Raw genomic sequence first — 18568 nt, 5'->3', positions numbered from 1 at the left:
CAGATTTGCCAAAGAAAATTGTATTTAAGGGTACGTAAAGGCCTTAAGTAGAAGTAATTTCTCTTTTTAATCTACACATCTTGAAATGACACATTTAAAAACAACTAAATGTATGAACATTAAAATTAATTCTGAAAACTCCTCAGATTATGTAGCCAAAACAGAATTCTCTTACTATACAATTATAAAATTAAATGGGACTGGAAACTTGTTTCAATTGTTACTTTTCCTTCAATATTGAAACTAAATTTAGATACCTATTTCAGAGTAATTACCATTTCCAAAACAGACCAGAACCAAATACTAGCTACAGCAATAAGACAAAAATAAACTGAGGAAAGAAACACAGGCAAAGAAGAAGAAAAAAAGCATCATTTTGTTGACTCAGAGAACCCTAGATCTTTAACTAAAAATTAATAGAAGCAATTAAGAACTTTAGTAAAATAACTTAATATAAAACAAGTCCACAAAAATCATCAGCCATTCTGTATGTTACCAAGAAAACCCATCAAGGAGAAATAGAAGAATAAAAAATGACATCTAAAATAAATATAGAATAACTAAGATATCTGAGAGTCTACTAAGACACATTCAGGAATTAAATGGGTACATCCCATTAACCTTCCCACCACTCTCAAGAATTGAAGCCCCTTGGCCATCTCTAGTTGTCCTTTCCACTGGACCCAGACGGCTCTGGAGGAGAGAGTGAGGTTGGTGACTTTGCACAGCCCTCCCTCACTTAAATCACCCAGATGACATAGTCCTCTGTGAGAATGAAGAACAAATAACAACAACCACTACCTTCCATCTCTCCTGACCCCCTCAGTCCTTCCATTACTATAATACCTCAGGGGCATCTTAGATTAGGTCATCCATGACATTAAAACACATAGAATCTTAGTGTTTTAAGGAACCTCGGAGATCATTCAAATTCAATCCATACTTGAATAAGCATCCTCCAGCAAATGCTGCAAATATCCTACAAATATCCTACCTCTTGAAAGGGGCTACCCACTGCCTCCCAAAGCTTCCAGTACTACTTTTAGATAATTCTCATTGTTGGGCAGTTTATACTAACACCAAACTAAATTGAACTTTTTGTAACTTTTACCCATTATTTCTATTTCTATTCTCTGGGCCCAAATAGATTACATTTAATTCTTTGTCCATAGCTCTTAAAATACTTGAAAGCAGATACTATGTCCCCACCCCTCCCCCATCCTTTTTTCCAATCCTCATATGACATGAACTTGAGGCCCCTTACCAGTCTGACTGCCATCCTTGCTTCTGAAAATTTGACAAAACCAGAACTAAACACAATACTCAAGATATAGTCCTACTAGGGCAAGAGTATCATTACTCTAGTCCCAGATACTATGTCTCAATGCATCTTAATATTGCATTAGCATTGTTATTATATTTTTAACTTGTGAGCTTATATATGCTTATATTGAACATTTCTATCACCAAAAACCCCGTATCTTTTTTTCAGATGAATTGATATTTAATCACACCTTTCACAACAGGTACTTCTGATGGTGATTTTTTTAAAGCCCAAAGTAAAACTTTACATTTATCTCTATTCCCTATTCAATTTCATCTTATTAGATTTGGTTGAGGAGACTTGCCAAGAAACCATAGGCCACAGAACTTCAAAGTCATGGTAATAGACACAGAAGGGGAAATGTCATTTGTGACACTTAGAGAATTTGGGCCTCTATTAAATAAAAGGATGGATGAGAGTCAAGATCTCTCATCTGTGCCATCAGTAGATATAAACTTTTTAAAATTGAATAAATTCTTCTTGGCTGCCCTTAAATGACTAGTGATGGTAATAACAACATAAAAAGTATTAAAAATAATTCAAGGCAAGAATCAAGAGTTGTGACCCTCAGAGAATTTCATTCCCAAAAAGACACCCTATTATCAGAAAAATTGGGTTTATGCAAAAGAGTGCTGTTTCAGAATAACAGATTCCCATGTAGTTGGTGCTACCCAAAGTGCTTTCCTCTATGGTTCTGAAGGCACAACATGAAGATCTGGAGTATTGGGGGCAAGATAAAATGTTAGAATAGACACAAAACAGATTCTACTGACCCAAATTTTATTCAAAGGTAAGATTGCCAACTGACATTACATGCTCAGAGAGTATAAGTAACAAGTCTTTCAAACTTGTGTTGGTATTGAATGGTATGAAAAAATTAATCCCCAAGAAGCCCTGTGCATTTGAATTGGTACTATTCAAAAGTTATGGTTATGTAAAATATGGTCATTGGTTCCAGCCCAATGAAAATATACAATATGAATTTGAATAAAATGGCCAATTCAATATTTTTACTAATCTGAACCTAGTTGTATAAAGTTGGAGTTTTTTTGTTATCTCTGGAAGGAGATGAGATAAGAATGTGAGCTACATCCCAGTGATGTAAGACTACTTCATACAATATGCACATATATATCCAACAAGGAGACAGAGAGCTTCTATGATTGCCAAAGTACAGTGGAATTCATTTCTCTCTCTCTCTCTCTCTCTCTCTCTCTCTCTCTCTCTCTGTCTCAACCACCAAGATCCCCCCCTGTCCAAGGGAGAAACTTTCAGAGCACATTACTTAAAGAATTGTTGACCTTGACCAGAATCCACTAGTCTAGGATTTTATACCTTAACCACCATCAGGATGACTTACAACTTGAGAGCATTACCTCCATACTTTTGGGCATGTTCAGTATTAGAAAATGCTCTAATGGTCTACTAAACAACCATTAATTTCTAAGTAAACTAGCCAAGAGTGGTGGCATATGCTTGTATTCCCTAATGCTAGGGAGACTATGCCTAATGGACCACTTGTGCTTAGGAATTCTGAGCAGGGCAGGACACCAAGGGGTACTTCCCATTCTACCCTAAATAAAGGTACAATCTGAAAGGTACAGCCCGAAATAAAGGTATAGCTTGAAAGATTTTTTGACCTCCAGGGTGAAAGGAAAACCACCATTCTCTTTAAGACTCATAGTCCTTCTTCTGACCATGGATTATAATAAATAAATAAATCCCTCCCCTGCCAACAGAATTTCATTCCCCAGCCAGCAATTTTTCCATGTCAAAGGACTACCAAAGGTTATATTCAGAATATCTACTGGGCAAACGACCATTTTAACAGTTTTGAATTCATTCATAAGATAACTGTTTCTTCAAATATTACAGGAAAAACCCAAAGTTTACTTAGGCTCATGAGATAAAGGACATCACTAAGTTTTATGGGAAGCCATTTATAACTGATTCATCCTTAACATTGCCATCATTACACAGAATTCAGGGTCATTTGAACTAAAAATAAGGACAAAAAGTATGACAACTCACATTAAACATTCCCTAGTCTGGGAATAGTCAGGGCATTGCTGAACTTTCTAAGTCTAAGGCATGAACAAAGACTTAAAAGAATTTTCATTTTGCAGTGGGCCGAGAAAGTTTGGCTAAGTACAAAGGAATATTCAAAAATTAAATTCATATACTTTAATCAGCTAAATATTGTATATTACATTTCATGCATACATTGTTTTTATTTGGTAGGGAATTTATAGACAGGGTTGTAATTGGCCAGTTTTCAAAATTTGGCTTTACTGCTAAAATTGTTATTTGCCAATCCTCATTGTTGTTGAGTCGTGGCCATCTCTTAGTAGCCCAATTTGGGGTTTTCTTGGCAAAGATACTGGTGTGGTTTGCCATTTCCTTCTCCAACTCATTTTCATACAAGGAACTGAGGCAAGCAATGATAAGTGGCTTGCCTGGGGTCACACAGCTAGTAAGTGTCTGAAGCTGTATTTGAACTCAGCAAGATGAATCTGAGCTCCTCTCCACTGCTCCATCTAGCTGCCCTTGCCAATCCTTAGAACTCATACAATTACTAATCTTGGACAGTAGAGATTACTATGGGCCAATTCTGAGAACCCATATTTATCTCTACAATCCAACACAATCATTATACAGCTTTGGGCCATTTATTACTGTGTGCTAGATACACAGACACAGACACAGACACACACAGACACACACAGACACACACACACACACACACACACACACCCCAAACCAAAACAAAACATTTTCACAATTAAAATAAACTCCAAGTTTCTCCATGACAAATCTGTTTTTAAATTGATTATTCTGCTTGACTAATGAATTGGATGTCAAAGCACCCAAATCCTCATTATTTAAATTTAAATTACATAGGGTCTATTTAAAAATCCATAAATAAACTGTTAGCTCTGGGATCATACAAAGAAAAACTCGATGACATAAAAAAGATTACCCATTATATGGGTCTACACTAATTGGCAGTAATTTGGTGAATTTGGGTGGAGTAGATTATGAACTCTGATTAATAATGGCAAAAAGTAAGAAGCAATGTGGCATTAGTAGAAAAAGGGCCAGCCATGGAGTCACCAGAAGTTATAAGTAAAAAAAAAAGTTACCAAATGACTTCCATTTTGAATACTTCTAAAGGCAAAGAATGAGTCTTCTCTTTAGTTAGTATATGGTTATGTCCATCCATACTTCATAGTCTCTTCTAAAGCATTTCCATTCCATGTTATCATAACTCATGGAGAGCCTCTTGTTAAGATTAAAATTGTCTTTAAAAATTGCCCAGAATACAGTGGGAAATGGCTTATTCTCATTAGGATATGAAACTCATGATAGAAGTGCAGAGAACAAATGAGCAAGATTTAACCAGAAAGTAACTCCAGCTCATCTGCCATGAGTCAGGGAGGCAGAAGAAAAAGGATAACTTCAGCAGTGGCAGTCAAAGTTAGAGAAAGCAGAAATGTTGCCCTGGGATTTCTCTTCTTAAGAGGGTTAGTGAGCCACAGAAAGATCCAACCATGCAGGATTACATTCAGTGCAGGATAGCAATGCCTTTCACTTACAACTAGTTGGCTGCTGGAACTGGAATGCATGTACATCTTCATCCTAACATCCCTTTCTTTTCTGCTAATCTCCTAAATTCCCAGAGTTACTGCCTCCATGCCACTAAATAATAGCTTCTGTCTCTCATCATCCTTTAATCCATCCTTTCAAATGAGAAAAACTACACTTCCCATCTTTCTAATAAGGGGCTACACTAAGGATGCACAATTTCTACAGATCAACTGTATACTACTACTTATAACAGCTAGCATTTATATAGTACCTACTATATGCCAGGCGCTGTGCTACATGCTTCACAAATATCATTTGATTTGATCCTTACAACAACCCTGAGAGCATTACCCACATTTTATACATGAAGAAATGAAGGCAAACAGAGATTAAGTAATTTATCCGGGGTCATACAGCTATTAGTATCTAAGGTTGGATTTAAATTCAGGTTTTCTTGACTCCAGGCTCAGTGCTCTATTTACCTTGCTCCCTTTAAACTAGATCTTCTCCAATATGCCTTATTCACTTATTCAAAAGTGAATATTTGGGGCAGCTAGGTGGTGCAGTGGATAGAGCACCGGCCCTGGAGTCAGGAGTACCTGGGTTCAAATCTGGCCTCAGACACTTAACACTTACTAGCTGTGTGACCCTGGGCAAGTCACTTAACCCCAATTGCCTCACTAAAAAAAAAAAAAAGGGAATATTTTCCACACTGTAGTGGAAGTTCAAGACTGTGAATGTAAAACTTTGTTCTTCTATGATGTCAGGGTCAGGAAAACCTGGGTGTACACCCTACCTCTCAAATATACTGCTTGTGTGACCCTAAGGAAATCTCTTTAACTTTCAGTGCTCCAGTAAACTCTCTAAAACTATAAATTGTCCATCTATCTCTGTCAATGGAGGGAGTTCCTCGTAGGGCTAATCAGGTCCATAGAGAGGACCCAGTGAGAAACTCCCTCCACCAAATGAGTTTGATAGGTACTGTATAGTTTTAGAGAGTATACACACACACACACACACACACACACACACACACACACACACATAATGCACATAGAGAGACCTCTATTCTAATCTGGGGAAAAAAACACCAACAAAACTTTCATTTAAAAAAAAATATCTAGTTTCATCATATTCATCTCTTCTGGAAGAAACAAAGCAAATTTTTAATCTGATTCACTGCTTCATCCAGATTACTGAATTGATGACTTCTATGCTCTAAGACTCAGATTCTAACAACTACCATAATAACAATAACAATTCAGTTTATATGGTCTTTTATCATTGACAAAGCCATTTACTCACAACAATCCTGTGAGGAAGATAATATAAGTATTATCTCCATTTTATAAATAAGGAAATTCAATGTCAGAGAGATTAAGTGTCTTGTCCAAGGCCATATACTAGTAAGTGGTAGAACAGGGATCTCAACCCAGGGATCTCCTTCCTCCCAGACCATTACGGTTTCTGCTACACTACTCTGCTTTTTTACTTTTTCCCAGAACTCAATGTAAACCTAATGAACAATGGTTAAACCAAGGGCATAGCATGACGAAATAATTTCCTGTGTTCTTTCTGAAGCAGAGTTCCATACATTTGGGGAGACTGCAGAAGACCCACTTTTGCAAAACCACACTTAAATCATGGAATTAAATGATGGTGGCTGCCCCTTGACCTTTTTAGATGGCTAAGATGGAGAGTTGTGAACTTCTGTTGGAGCTAGTTTCTAATGAACATCTTCAAGGAAGAGGGTGAAATTCCTAAAAGAGGTGGGTTTGGTAGCCTGCAGTTATACCTCTCCCCCTACCTTGTCCAGCCAGTGCACTTTCCACTGTCCTACCTAGCTGCACCCTACGGGACTCATAGATATTAACATATTGTTAATCAGCATATTTGGGGGCATTTAGGTGGATAGAGTGCTGGGCCTGGAATCAGGAAGACTCATTTTCCTAAATTCAAATTTGAGCTCAGACACTTCCCAGCTGTTTGACCCTGGGCAAGTCACTTAGCCCTGTTTGACTCAGTTTCCTCCTCTGTAAAACGAGATGGAGAAGGAAATGGCAAACTATTCCAGTATCTTTGCCAAGAAAATCCCAAACGAGGTCACTAAGAGTTGGACACTGAACAACAAAATAAACTAATTCCCTTCATGTGATTTCAAAATACCTTTTCGGAATTACTAACATAGTACTAGTTTTTAAAATCGAAGAACTTTTTAAAAAAATTCACATCCTTTCTGAGAGTGCCTCCTTGTGAAGGGAATCCCCTTAGCCAGAGCAATACATTCTAGGGACTTGCCTGAGGCACTTGGAAGATAAAAACAAGCAGCCGCTACTTAAAACTGCAAAACCCCAAACACTTATTAGTTAGAAAAGAACAAAACCGCACACCCTTTTAAAAAGTGAAAGGGTGAGGCGAGAGGAGAAGGCTATAAATGACACTGCATCGTTTGGGTTCAGAGATACCGCGCTTGCAACCAATTTTTTAAAATGATTTCACTTTGGAACAGCCATACACTTACCCCGAGTGAAAAGAACAAGACTCAAGGGGTGTGTCTTGCCTGACTTCAGTGTTATTACGCACTGTCGGCTCTGAAAAGAAAAATGCAGCTTGCCCTATGATAATATTTATCTAACAGAAAGTATCACCCTTTCTTCTGGTTCACCTACTTCCATTTTAATGTCGTAGTTCTGGCCAAGGATACTCTCTATGAGATCTTTGATCTTCCTGTCCACCGCTGACTGACGTTCAGACTGAATGGAAACAATTATTTCCTCAATAGACCTTGGCACGTCTCTAACGGCCAAACCCACTGAGGTTTTTTTTCCTGATTCCTCGGGCTGGGATTCCTCCTTTACTACAGTCGGAACTTCTTCTTCGGGCTCCTCCGGCATCTTCACGTCCACGACGGGGGTAGTGGAGAGACTTTTTTTCCTTTTCTTCTCAGCCTGAAAACTATAAGAAAGGCCTTCTCGGCGGGGTCCCACCCATCTCCTTTTTCTCAGAGAGATCTTTTCGGCCTCGTATTCACTTGTTAGAGTTTCCTTACTTATGATTTCTTCAGCACGATAGGATTCTGGGAGAGAAGAGGGTTCCCCTTTCCGCTCGCTTTTTTCCAAAGGAAGAGGGAACTGAGGAGTTGGCAGCCTTCGCCGGAGAATAACCCGGCGGTATCTGGCCTTGTGAGGAGGGGCTGGCTGCTTAAATAAAACTGCTTGTTTAGAAGTGCCTGCTAAGGAGGCAATCACTGGTTTTTCCTTTCCACGTTGATAAATATAAGCGCTATTTTTCAAATAAAATTCTTTGGGACAAAACGACTGAGTTCCAGGTCTATTAGCAAGCGGTGGCGTCTTTCTGCTTCCTTTTAAGGGGATTTTGCTGCCTTGAATCTTCTTTCTGGGATCCTGGCTTTGTTTCTCTGTGTCTTGAAGTGCAGAAGAGCACGGCTCAGGTGGAACGATCTTGTCCGGGCTGATGGCCTCGTAGGAACTTTCTGACCTCTGGGAAGAGTAGTTAGTAAAATCCCTTGGACGAGCTGAAAAGGCTAGCGGACTTCGCTTCGATTTCGATTCCTGCCCCAGCTTGAACTGAAGGAAATCTTTCCTCGTTTGCTTGCGAACCTTCTCAAGTTCCTTCAGCATCTTCAGTTCTTCATCATAACTTAGTCCAAAATGCCTCGGAACTCTAGACATTTTGTTATACGTGGCCTATAAAATAAACAAAATGCATAGCTCTTAAACACGTTTTTCAATTATTACAGATGTGAAAAGTCTATTATGGTAGAATTCTCCAATGTTCTTTGAAGCACATATTTATATTCCATTAAAATTCCAGTGTTTCAATTACATAATTATGTAAGACTCTCAATGTTGACCCCCTCACAAGGACTTTGAAAGACTCTAGGAGTAGTCTTAATTCAATGGGAGTCGTCTACCCTTATTTCCTCCTTATGTTCCTTTTGACGTATGTCTAAAAATCAAGGGTCCCCAAACTTCTTTTGCAAAGTTGAATTGTAATGATTTCCCATCATTTTGCAAAGTTGAATTGTAATGACTTTCCCTGCCTCTGTAGGTCCCCACCTATTCTTTTTGTTTGTTTGTTCTTTGTTTTTTTGCAGGGCAATGGGGGTTAAGTGACTTGCCCAGGGTCACAGCCAGTAAGTGTCAAGTGTCTAAGGCTGGATTTGAACTCAGGAACTCCTGAATCCAGGAGTGCTTTATCCACTGCGCCACCTAGCTGCCCCCCCATTCTTAATTTGTACCCGGTTATTAGAATAAATAAATATGCAAGGAATAAAATATATCCCTTTTTCCCAGGAAGGGTGAAGCTGAAACACTTCTGCAAGTTTTTTTTTCTAACTTCTCTCCATTTTGTATAATCATTTCAATAATAACTTATAAGAATATGAATTCCAAAATAACACTATGGGTTTGAGTTTTTAAATTTTTCTTTGGGGACAGGAAATTGATGCAATTGGTATCACTTTTCCTATAAAAACAATTTTTGACTGATACTTCAAGGGAAGGATTTTTCTTATTTATCCCATACATAGCTGGCTTTGTATATATTTGCATGTTGTCTCCCCTATTAGACTTTGAGCTCCTTGAAGGTAAGGACTGTGTTTTGCCTCTTTTTTTTTATCATGGCATTTAGAACAGCACCTGGCCCTTAGTAGCCACTAAATAAATGTTTATTGATTGATTAGAAAGTTGAAATGTTTTATTATCATTCATTTACCAAAAAGGATTTTCCAAATTTATTTTTACTGAGCAAGCCAACTCCATTTGTACATTGATGAATTTTCTTTTATACTCATTCAGGACTTGTATTAACTAATGACAGGACTACCAAACTAGTAAAATTCATAGCTTATAAATTCATCTTAGTAGTGAAAAGAAAAACAAAAATCAATTTATCTTCTCATTTCAAAATATTTCCCTCTTTTCTTTGAAATCATATTAATATAGCACACACTATATACCAGGCACTATCTTAAACATGTTCCATCTTCACAACAACCTTGGAAGAGAGGTGCTATTATTATCTATGTTTTCCAGATGAGGAAACTGAGGCAGATCAAGTGGCTTGCCCAAAGTCGCACAGCTAGTCAATGTCTAAGGCTGGATTTAAACTTCTTTACTCCAGGCCTAGCACTCTATCCACTGTGCCACCTCAATACCCCTATAAGAAAATAACGAAGTATAGACTTCACTAAAAGAAAATCACTTGGTCATCTATGGGGAGGATGATGTGATTGACTTGGCAACTGTGAGGTATGGGAGAGTAACAAGTTGTAGATAATGCTATGGCCATGAACCTGGGAGACTAGAAGAATAATGGTGCCCTTAGACATAAATAGGGAAGTTTGTGGAAAGGGTGGTTTGGGGGCAAAGAAAATGTTTAGGACATTTAAAGCTTAAGATGTTTTGAGACACCCAACTTGAAATGTTTAATAGGCACTTGGTGATGTATGACTGAACCTCAGGAGAGACACTGGAGCTGGATATGTAGATATGTAAGTTGTTTGCATCGAGATGATAATTAAAAACCCATGAGAACTACTAACACTTTCCTGGCACTAGGGCTGGGTCTGGATCCCTTTCTCCTCCTCTGGAGCAAATGGTCATCCTTTAGGATGTAACTTCAGGCATTTATGGAAGATGTTATCTTATACTTTTAAAAGGTGACTATTTTTAAAACTCCAAGAGTTTTCATCCAGTATTTCACAAAACTAATGCCTCTAAGGTTGCAAACAAAAATTGTAAAACCTATGCCATTCCTTCACTCCCCAGGGGGGAAAAATACATTTAGTACTTTCTGGGAAAATAAACTTTTATTTTTTTTAAAGCATGATATTTGAAAATAAAACCAGAGAAGCTGATTGCCAAAATTTGATGCAGTGTGGTTCTATAGAACAATTTTGGATTTGGAATCAGAGGAAATGAGTTCAAATCTCAGCTCTGCCACTTACTACCAATGCTTTCTTGGGTCTCAGTTTCTTCATCTGCAAATTAGGGGGTTGGCCTAAATAACTACTACCAAGGTCTCCTTTTTTTGCTCCAAAATCTATGGCTATGATTAAAGGGCTATTTCTAAAGGGGAGTTATGAAGCAGTTAAAAAAGATGAAATAACTTAATTCACCATACAAATCCCAAGTTGCAAGGTACAACAAAAACAGTAGCTAGAGACTAAAGACCTCATCCTCCCTCTCCTCTCTTTGGTTCTCCATTTTTTTGCTTTCTCTCCACCTCAACTGTATCTTTGTCTTTAAACTTTCATCTACTTTTATTGACCATAACATGAAAGAGAATCAGTTTGACCTAGCAGCTGTAGGGCCAACCTTAGAGTAAGGAAGATTTGGGTTTAAGACCTTCCTCTGACACATATAAGCTGTATGACCCTGGGGGACGCAAGTTACTTGTACTCCCATGCATCTAAGATAAGCTGTCCTACTTTTTAGATGAATGGAGTTTCCACACTGGGAAATCTTTAGACCAATAAAATCATAGTATGGACTGCTTTTCATTCCCATGCAAAAACAGTTTATTATTATCATCATATTTAATGATCTTTTTATGTTTCCTATTTTCAATTTCAAATAAGTTGCACAATACATATTTCTTTTGTGGGGAAAGAAAAAAAAATCAGTTGAATTGTTTTTATTGTGTCCCAAACTCCGTGTGTGTGTGTGTGTGTGTGTGTGTGTGTGTGTGTGTGTTCTCTTTCCCTTTTAGGTTAAAATGGGGACTTGAGGGGAAAAAATGGATATCCATCCCACCCCACTATCCACAGTCACTGGTTAGCAGGCTATCTACTCCGAAATTGGGTTCTTTATTTTGGACTGCTAGATAGGTTTCAGTGTTGTACAAACTCATATAAATAGTGTTAGTGTAGAAAGAAAGAGAATTTAAAACCACAGAATCCGTTCTTCAAACGACATTTGGCCCGTTCCCAAAACATCCTTTTCCTTCAGTTCTTCCACTGGAGTCCACTCTCCCTTTCCCAGGTCCCTCCACCCCGCCCTACTTCGGTTCCCTTTCCTTTTCCCAGCTCCATCTCTGCGCCACTCTTTCCAAATGGGAGAGAATGGCTCGACTTTGACATTTTCTCTGGCTGCCCTCCCCGAGTCCTTTCATCCCTCACCCCTCTCGAGCGGCTTCTTTCGTCCTGATATCTTGTAGCAACAACTCGACTTTGTCTCTGGAGGGTTCCCCGCCCCCCCGGCCTTTCAAGTTGAAGGATGAGGTTGTAGGGAAGAGAAGACGCGCTCCGTTACTTAGCAACCAGGTACAATCACCGGGCAACCAAGTACGCTGCGAGCCTTCGTCCTCTCTCCAGTTAGAAGACTGCTTTTCCTTTTTCCTCTTTCTCTGACCTATGGGCTTTAAGCACATTGGGTCCGAAGAAGAGCTTCTGCAGCTCACCTTGTATGCTCTAGAGGCAATGTGGGCAGACCTAGTCTTCAGAACAAAGCACCCCCTGCAATGGCGAAGTAGGAAAATAAGGGGGGTTCTTTCGTCTATCTCCCGGTAAATAGAATGTGCTGTAAAAACAGAGACACACAGAGACAGGGACAAAGGGACACACACAACACCGAAAAAGAGAGAGAGAGAGAGAGAGAGAGAGAGAGAGAGAGAGAGAGAGAGAGAGAGAGAGAGAGAGAGAGAGAACTGCTGGTAAATTTGGGGTGTGAAGTACTTTATACAGTCAGACACAAGAGATGTGTTGATTGGTTTTGCTGAACAACTCTCCCCCCCCCCCCGCCTTTTTTTAGAAAATCTTTTGAGGGGCAGCTAGATGGTGCAGTGGATAGAGCACTGGTCCTGGATTCAGGAGTACCTGAGTTCAAATCTGGCCTCAGACACTTAATACTTACTAGCCGTGTGACCCTGAGCAAGTCACTTAACCCCAATTGCCTCACTAAAAAAAAAAAATCATGGGTGTGGGGGGCAATGAGGGTTAAGTGACTTGCTCAGGGTCACACAGCTAGTAAGTATTAAGTGTCCGAGGTCAGATTTGAACTCAGGTCCTCCTGAATCCAGGGCCAGTGATCCATCCACCGCATGACCTAGCTGCCCCCCCTCTCCTTTTTAAACTTTTTCTTTAATCTTTGGTTGCTATATAAGGATTAGAGATCAGTCTATACTGAATTGCAAATAATGTAAAAACAAAAGATGTCAATAATATATATACAAATATATGTGTGTATATACATACATATGTATATATGTATAAATACTGAAATGTGGAGAGAGAAGAATAAAGAACCTTGGCCCTGAGTCAGCAATAAATGCTGTTTTTATATAACATTAGGGTCTTCTATGTACTGTTATCTCATTTGATCCTCACAAGACCCTGAGAAATAAGACCTCCCTTTGACTGGTGCAGAAAGTGAAGCTCATAGAAATTGTCACGTTGTCCTCATAATAGGTATTATTCTAACCCAATCTCCTGGGGACAGTTAGAATCAAGATGGTTGGAGTCTGATTGCCTGACCTCTCTTCTTAATTTAGCCTATTGTTTACTTGTGTTGTTGTTGTTGTTTTAAATAAATATTGAGTTAGGAGACAGGTTCAAATGCTACTTCTGATGCCTTTTAGCCATGTGACTTTGGGTGTTACTTAACCTCTGTGGTCCTCACTTTCCTCATCTGTAAAAGGAGGGTATTAGACTAAGTGACCTGAGGTGCTTTCTAACACTACATCTGTAATCTATGGTCCTATGATAATTTTCTTCCTCATTTCCTTTGCTTTCAAAGACCAAGCCAAAGCATAGTTATAATTAGATCCATGTCAGTTTGTAGAAAAGTCTCAATGAATGGAGTGCCCAAGTGATCTATCTTTGACTGTGCTATGTCATATTTTTATCAAGGCCTTTGATGGAAGGCATGGAAAGCACGATTATTAAATGAGAGCTAAAACACTGGCTGATAAGATCAGTATTAAAAAATCTCAAAAAGCTAGCATATGGAGAAAAGTCTTACAAAATGAAATTAAATGTAGTGTACATTTGTGTAGGAGGAGGGGAAATGCATTCTTCTTACATATACCCTTGAGGTGTGGTCACAGATGATGAAGTATTGATGGGTTAACAAGATGTTTGAATCCAAAGATCCCAGCCCCAGTTGCAGAATTCAAGAATTCAAGCAGTTGAGTCAGGAGCAACTTGATGGGAGAGATTTTTCTCTCCTTCCCCCCACCCCCATTATTCCCCCATTGGCCACAATTTTTAGCAGCCAGAAGGAAACACCCCATCAGTAATCAACAGTCAAAAAACATTTATTAAACACCAATTTCCTACTAGGTTGGTTGATCAGTTATTTTCTGTTGTGTCTGACTCTTTGTGACCCTGTTTGGTATTTTCTTGGTAGAGATATTGGAATCATTTGACATTTCCTTCTTCAGCTCATTTTACAAAGGAGGAAACATAAGCAAACTGGGTTAAGTGACTTGCCTAGGGTCACACAGCTAGGAAGTGTCTGAAACTAGCTTTGAACTTAGGAAGATCAATCTTCCTGACTCCAGGCCCAGCTCTCTATCCATGGCAACACCTTCCTGCCCTACTATGCTAAATGCTGGAGCTGTCAGTTCCAGAGAGGTCAGGCCCAGTTTAAGGAATAGAGACCCACTTCAGACAAATATTGATACAGAAAAGAAAACTTTACTGAAAGCTATAAGAAGCTATAAGGACATTAGGCAGCAAAGAAGAGAGTCAGCTATGGACTCATGTAGTTTTGGTCATCAAGAGTTGGGCTTCAAAGAAGCCAACCCTGGGAGTCCAACTGAACCCCCATCTAGTAGAATTGCAGTGCCCACAGGGGTACTTTGTATTTCACTATTAGAGGAAAGACATTGAGTTGGAGCACCACCTGGTGACCAAAAAAATAAATTACATCCATCAACTTTCCCCTCCCCCAACTAGGTAAGTAAATGACAAATCATATTTTAGCTCTCTCTATCTCTTTCACTCTACCAACGGAGTCTATGAGAATGAGCCAGGAGTTGTTGTAATATTTGCTTAGTGTCCCTTTTAGCACTGGGTCTAGTACAACTGTCACAATATCAGTTAAAGAAACTGGGAATGATTAGCTTCAGGAAGTCTCAGGGGGTACATATTATCTGATTTCTGGTATTTGAAGGTCTATCTCGTGAAAAGGGGATTATCAGAATTGTTCTGTTTTGCCTAGGCAGGTAGAATTAGGAACAATGGGTGTAAATTCCAAAGAGGCAAATTTCAGTTCCAAGTAAAGAAAAAGTAATCATCAGAGCTATCCTAAACTGGAATCAATCGGTCAATCAAACATTTACTAAAGTGCCTCCAGGCACTGCGCTAAGCACTTGAAGTTACAAAGACAAAAGTGAAGCTACCTCTGTCTTCAAGAAACTTAACATTTTATCTGGAAAGACAAGTCCATATATAAATTGATACAAAATACAAGGTGATATGAGGTAGAGGGGAAGGGAAAGAATGGTCAGAAGAAGGATACCAGCACATAGGAGTTGGTAATGGAGCTGATTCTTGAAAGAAACTAGGGATTCCAGGAGGTTCAGGTGAGGGTGTGGGGGAGGTGGGATGGGAGGGTGGAATTCAATGCAAAGGCACAGAAATAGACTATCTATGAGAAATAGTAAGAAAGCCACAATGACTGAACCATAGAAGGTATGAAGTGTGTTTAATATGGCTAGGTTGGGTACAGATTGTGAAACACTTTAAATGACAGAGGAGTTTAAATTTGCTTCTAGAGTTGACAGAAAGGCACTGGGGCTGATAGACTAGATGAATGACAGTCATGCTTTAGGACAATTACTTTGGCAAATAGAAAATGGATTGGAATATGTAGAGATTTGAGCCTGAGAGACTAATGGGAAGGCTATTGAAACATCAAGATGTGATGAGGACCTGAACTAGGTTAGTGACCATATGGGATAAATAAAATGGGAAGGATGTGAAAGATACTTTGTAGGTAGAAATAACAAGCGTTGGAGACTGATTTTGTATGTGGGGTGAGTAAGGAATTGAGGCAGATACCAAGATTAAGATCTGGTTGACTGGAAGGATTGTAGTTCCCTTTGAGTAATAAGGAAGTTTGGAAATTTGAATGAGATGGGGGGATGGTGATTAAAATATCCAAAAGGCAGTTGGCAGGGGGCGGCTAGGTGGTGCAGTGGATAAAGCACCAGCCGTGGATTCAGGAGTACCTGAGTTCAAATCCAGCCTCAGACACTTGACACTTACTAGCTGTGTGACCAAGGCAAGTCACTTAACCCCCATTGCCCTGCAAAAAAAAAAAAAAAGGCAGTTGGCAATGTGGGACTGAAGCTCAGAAGAAAGGTTGGGAATGGATATATAGATCTAGGAGAGTTATCTCTAGTTAAACCCTTGGGACCTGATGAGGTTTCCTGGCAATAGAGTGTAAAAGGAAAGAACAAGCATTTATTAAGTACCTATTGTGTGCCAGGAACTGTGCTTAAAACTTTACAAATATTTCATTTGATCCTCACAACAATCCTGAAAGATAAGTGCCATTATCTCCATTTTATAATTAAGAAACTGATGTAGACAGAGGTTGTTTCTTGTCTAGGGTCACACAGCTAATACATTTGTATTAGGTCAGATTTGAACTAAGGTCAACTTCACTCTAGACGCCACACTTGAGTCACTGAACCACCTATCTGCATCTAAGATGAAGAGAAGGCATAGCTTAGAACAATAGGGAGCACTTTACAGTTAGACATGTGACATGGCTAATGATCCAGTAAAGGAGAGTGGGAATGAATGGTCAGAGATGTTGTTGCTGTTGTTTGTACTTCATTCTCAAAGAGTACCATGACAGATGCCATGATTTACAATGAATTGGATTTAAATGAGGAAGGACTGTGCAAAATCACTAGTCTCACTCTCTGCTCTGGAGCCATCTGGATCCAGTGGCAAGATATAGATCAGGATGACTGGAGGTGGCTCTGGATATTTTAAGGCAATTGGGGTAAGTGACTTGCCCAGGGTAACAGAACTAGTAAGCATCTGAGGTAAGATTTAAACTCAGATCCTCCCAATTTCAGAGCCAGTGCTAGCAGGGGAGCAAAGAGAGAGTGTGTCATAAAAACCCAGAGAAGAGAGAATAAGGAGAGGGTAGTAGCTCAACAATATTAAATAGTATATGGAATAATGTGTTCCAAAGAGCAATGGAGTTCAGGATGCAACTGAGGCATTTGAAACATTTTTAGAAAGAAAAACAAGACCTGAAAAAATTATTTGCTTCTCAAATACCCCAAGAACAGAAATGCAAAAGAGTTAAACAAATGTAGTAGCCAAGGAAATCAACAGAGTGACAGCAGGGAGACCAGTAAGAAACTTCTTTAAGAAGTTTGTGTACATTTAATGTAGACAAAAAGACAAAAGTGAAGATTGAAGTCAAGTGGAGGTAATAGTGAAGAGATGAACCTGGAGCATTGACAGAACCTGATGAGACCCTGCCTGCAGGTAAATTGATGATTTTTATGAGATTACATTACAAAATGGGAGGGTGAATGACAGGGGAGAAGACAAAGAAGGGAATAGAGGGGAATGTGTGATGTGCATGGTGAAATGAAGGGTGGATGACTGGTGGTTTCAGGAAAAGAAGAAACTGAAGGGGAGTAGATAAGGAGGTTAGAGGACTAAAAGTATGGGAGAAAGAGGGAAGCCTTGCTTAAATGGTAAGAGGGGGATGTCATTGATGAAGGTTCCTATGGGTGAAGAGAAATGTTTTGTGAGGGGATGGGAACCTTGTGCTGAGTGTTGTGGTTGGGAATTGGTGTCCTTCTATGGACACTTGTCCAACCTCAGGAAGAAGGGAGTTAGATATTCTGGGGGTTACTTGACACCTGGGAGAGTAGGAGGACATGATCCCAGGAAGATTTTGAGACAAAAGGAGAAAAAGGTTACCAAAAAGAGGGTATAGATCAGTGGTGGGCTATATACTCAGGGATTGGGTGGGGTATCCTACCATGGACCAATATCTACTCTCACCTGAAGGAATGGGCTTTGTTCTAAGAGTGAGGTACAATGGAAAAGGAGAATCTGTGGGGCAAGCTCTACAGTGACAGAAAATACCAAGCAGAGAGAGCACAGAATGGATACATCAGAAGTTTTATTCCATGAAGAACACTGAGAATACAGAGAGACTAGATAATTATAGGGGCCAGAAACCAAAGAATGGGGATATAGAGTAGGCAGAAAGAGAAGATGGACAATGGAGAGAGTGAGGGAAACTCATTCTGGAAAAGGGCACAAAAATTAAAATTTAAAAATTAATGAACAGTACTAGTTGAAGGGGAAGAGAGGAAAAGGATTTCCTCTATTTGACTGAGGGAAAGAAGAAAGGAAAAATTAACCAGAAAAAAAGCAGAAAAGAAAAAGGAACTAATAAACAAAACCCCAAAGGAAAAGGAGTAACTAAGAGGAGGAGGGAATCAAAGGGAAGGGGAAGAGCACCATTGAGAATAGGGCCACCTTAAGAAAAAAAGAATAAGCTAAAGAAACTTAAAGAATATGATACTGTGTTTACAACAAAACAATGTTAGAGACAAACGGAGGGAACATATATATATATGATTTCATTATTAAATTTCCACTTGGCTCTGGTTTTTGTGATCCCTAAACCACACAAGATGTGA

General features: G+C 39.2%; 1 protein-coding gene across 1 annotated transcript in view; it reads right to left on the bottom strand.

Moving 5' to 3' along the window:
- Positions 1-8604, bottom strand: part of TTC6 (tetratricopeptide repeat domain 6) — a 245880-nt gene extending 237276 nt beyond the window's left edge. The window contains 1 exon segment of the mRNA XM_043980656.1: positions 7582-8604. Within this exon segment, the coding sequence (XP_043836591.1) occupies positions 7582-8604 (1023 nt within the window).
- Between the last annotated feature and the right edge of the window lie 9964 nt (positions 8605-18568).

Source organism: Dromiciops gliroides, chromosome 2 (assembly GCF_019393635.1).
Source record: "Dromiciops gliroides isolate mDroGli1 chromosome 2, mDroGli1.pri, whole genome shotgun sequence".
In the NCBI taxonomy this organism is placed as follows: Eukaryota; Metazoa; Chordata; class Mammalia; order Microbiotheria; family Microbiotheriidae; genus Dromiciops; species Dromiciops gliroides.
The sequence above is the reverse complement of the archived record's forward strand: the minus strand, read 5'-3'. Positions and strand labels throughout refer to the sequence as shown.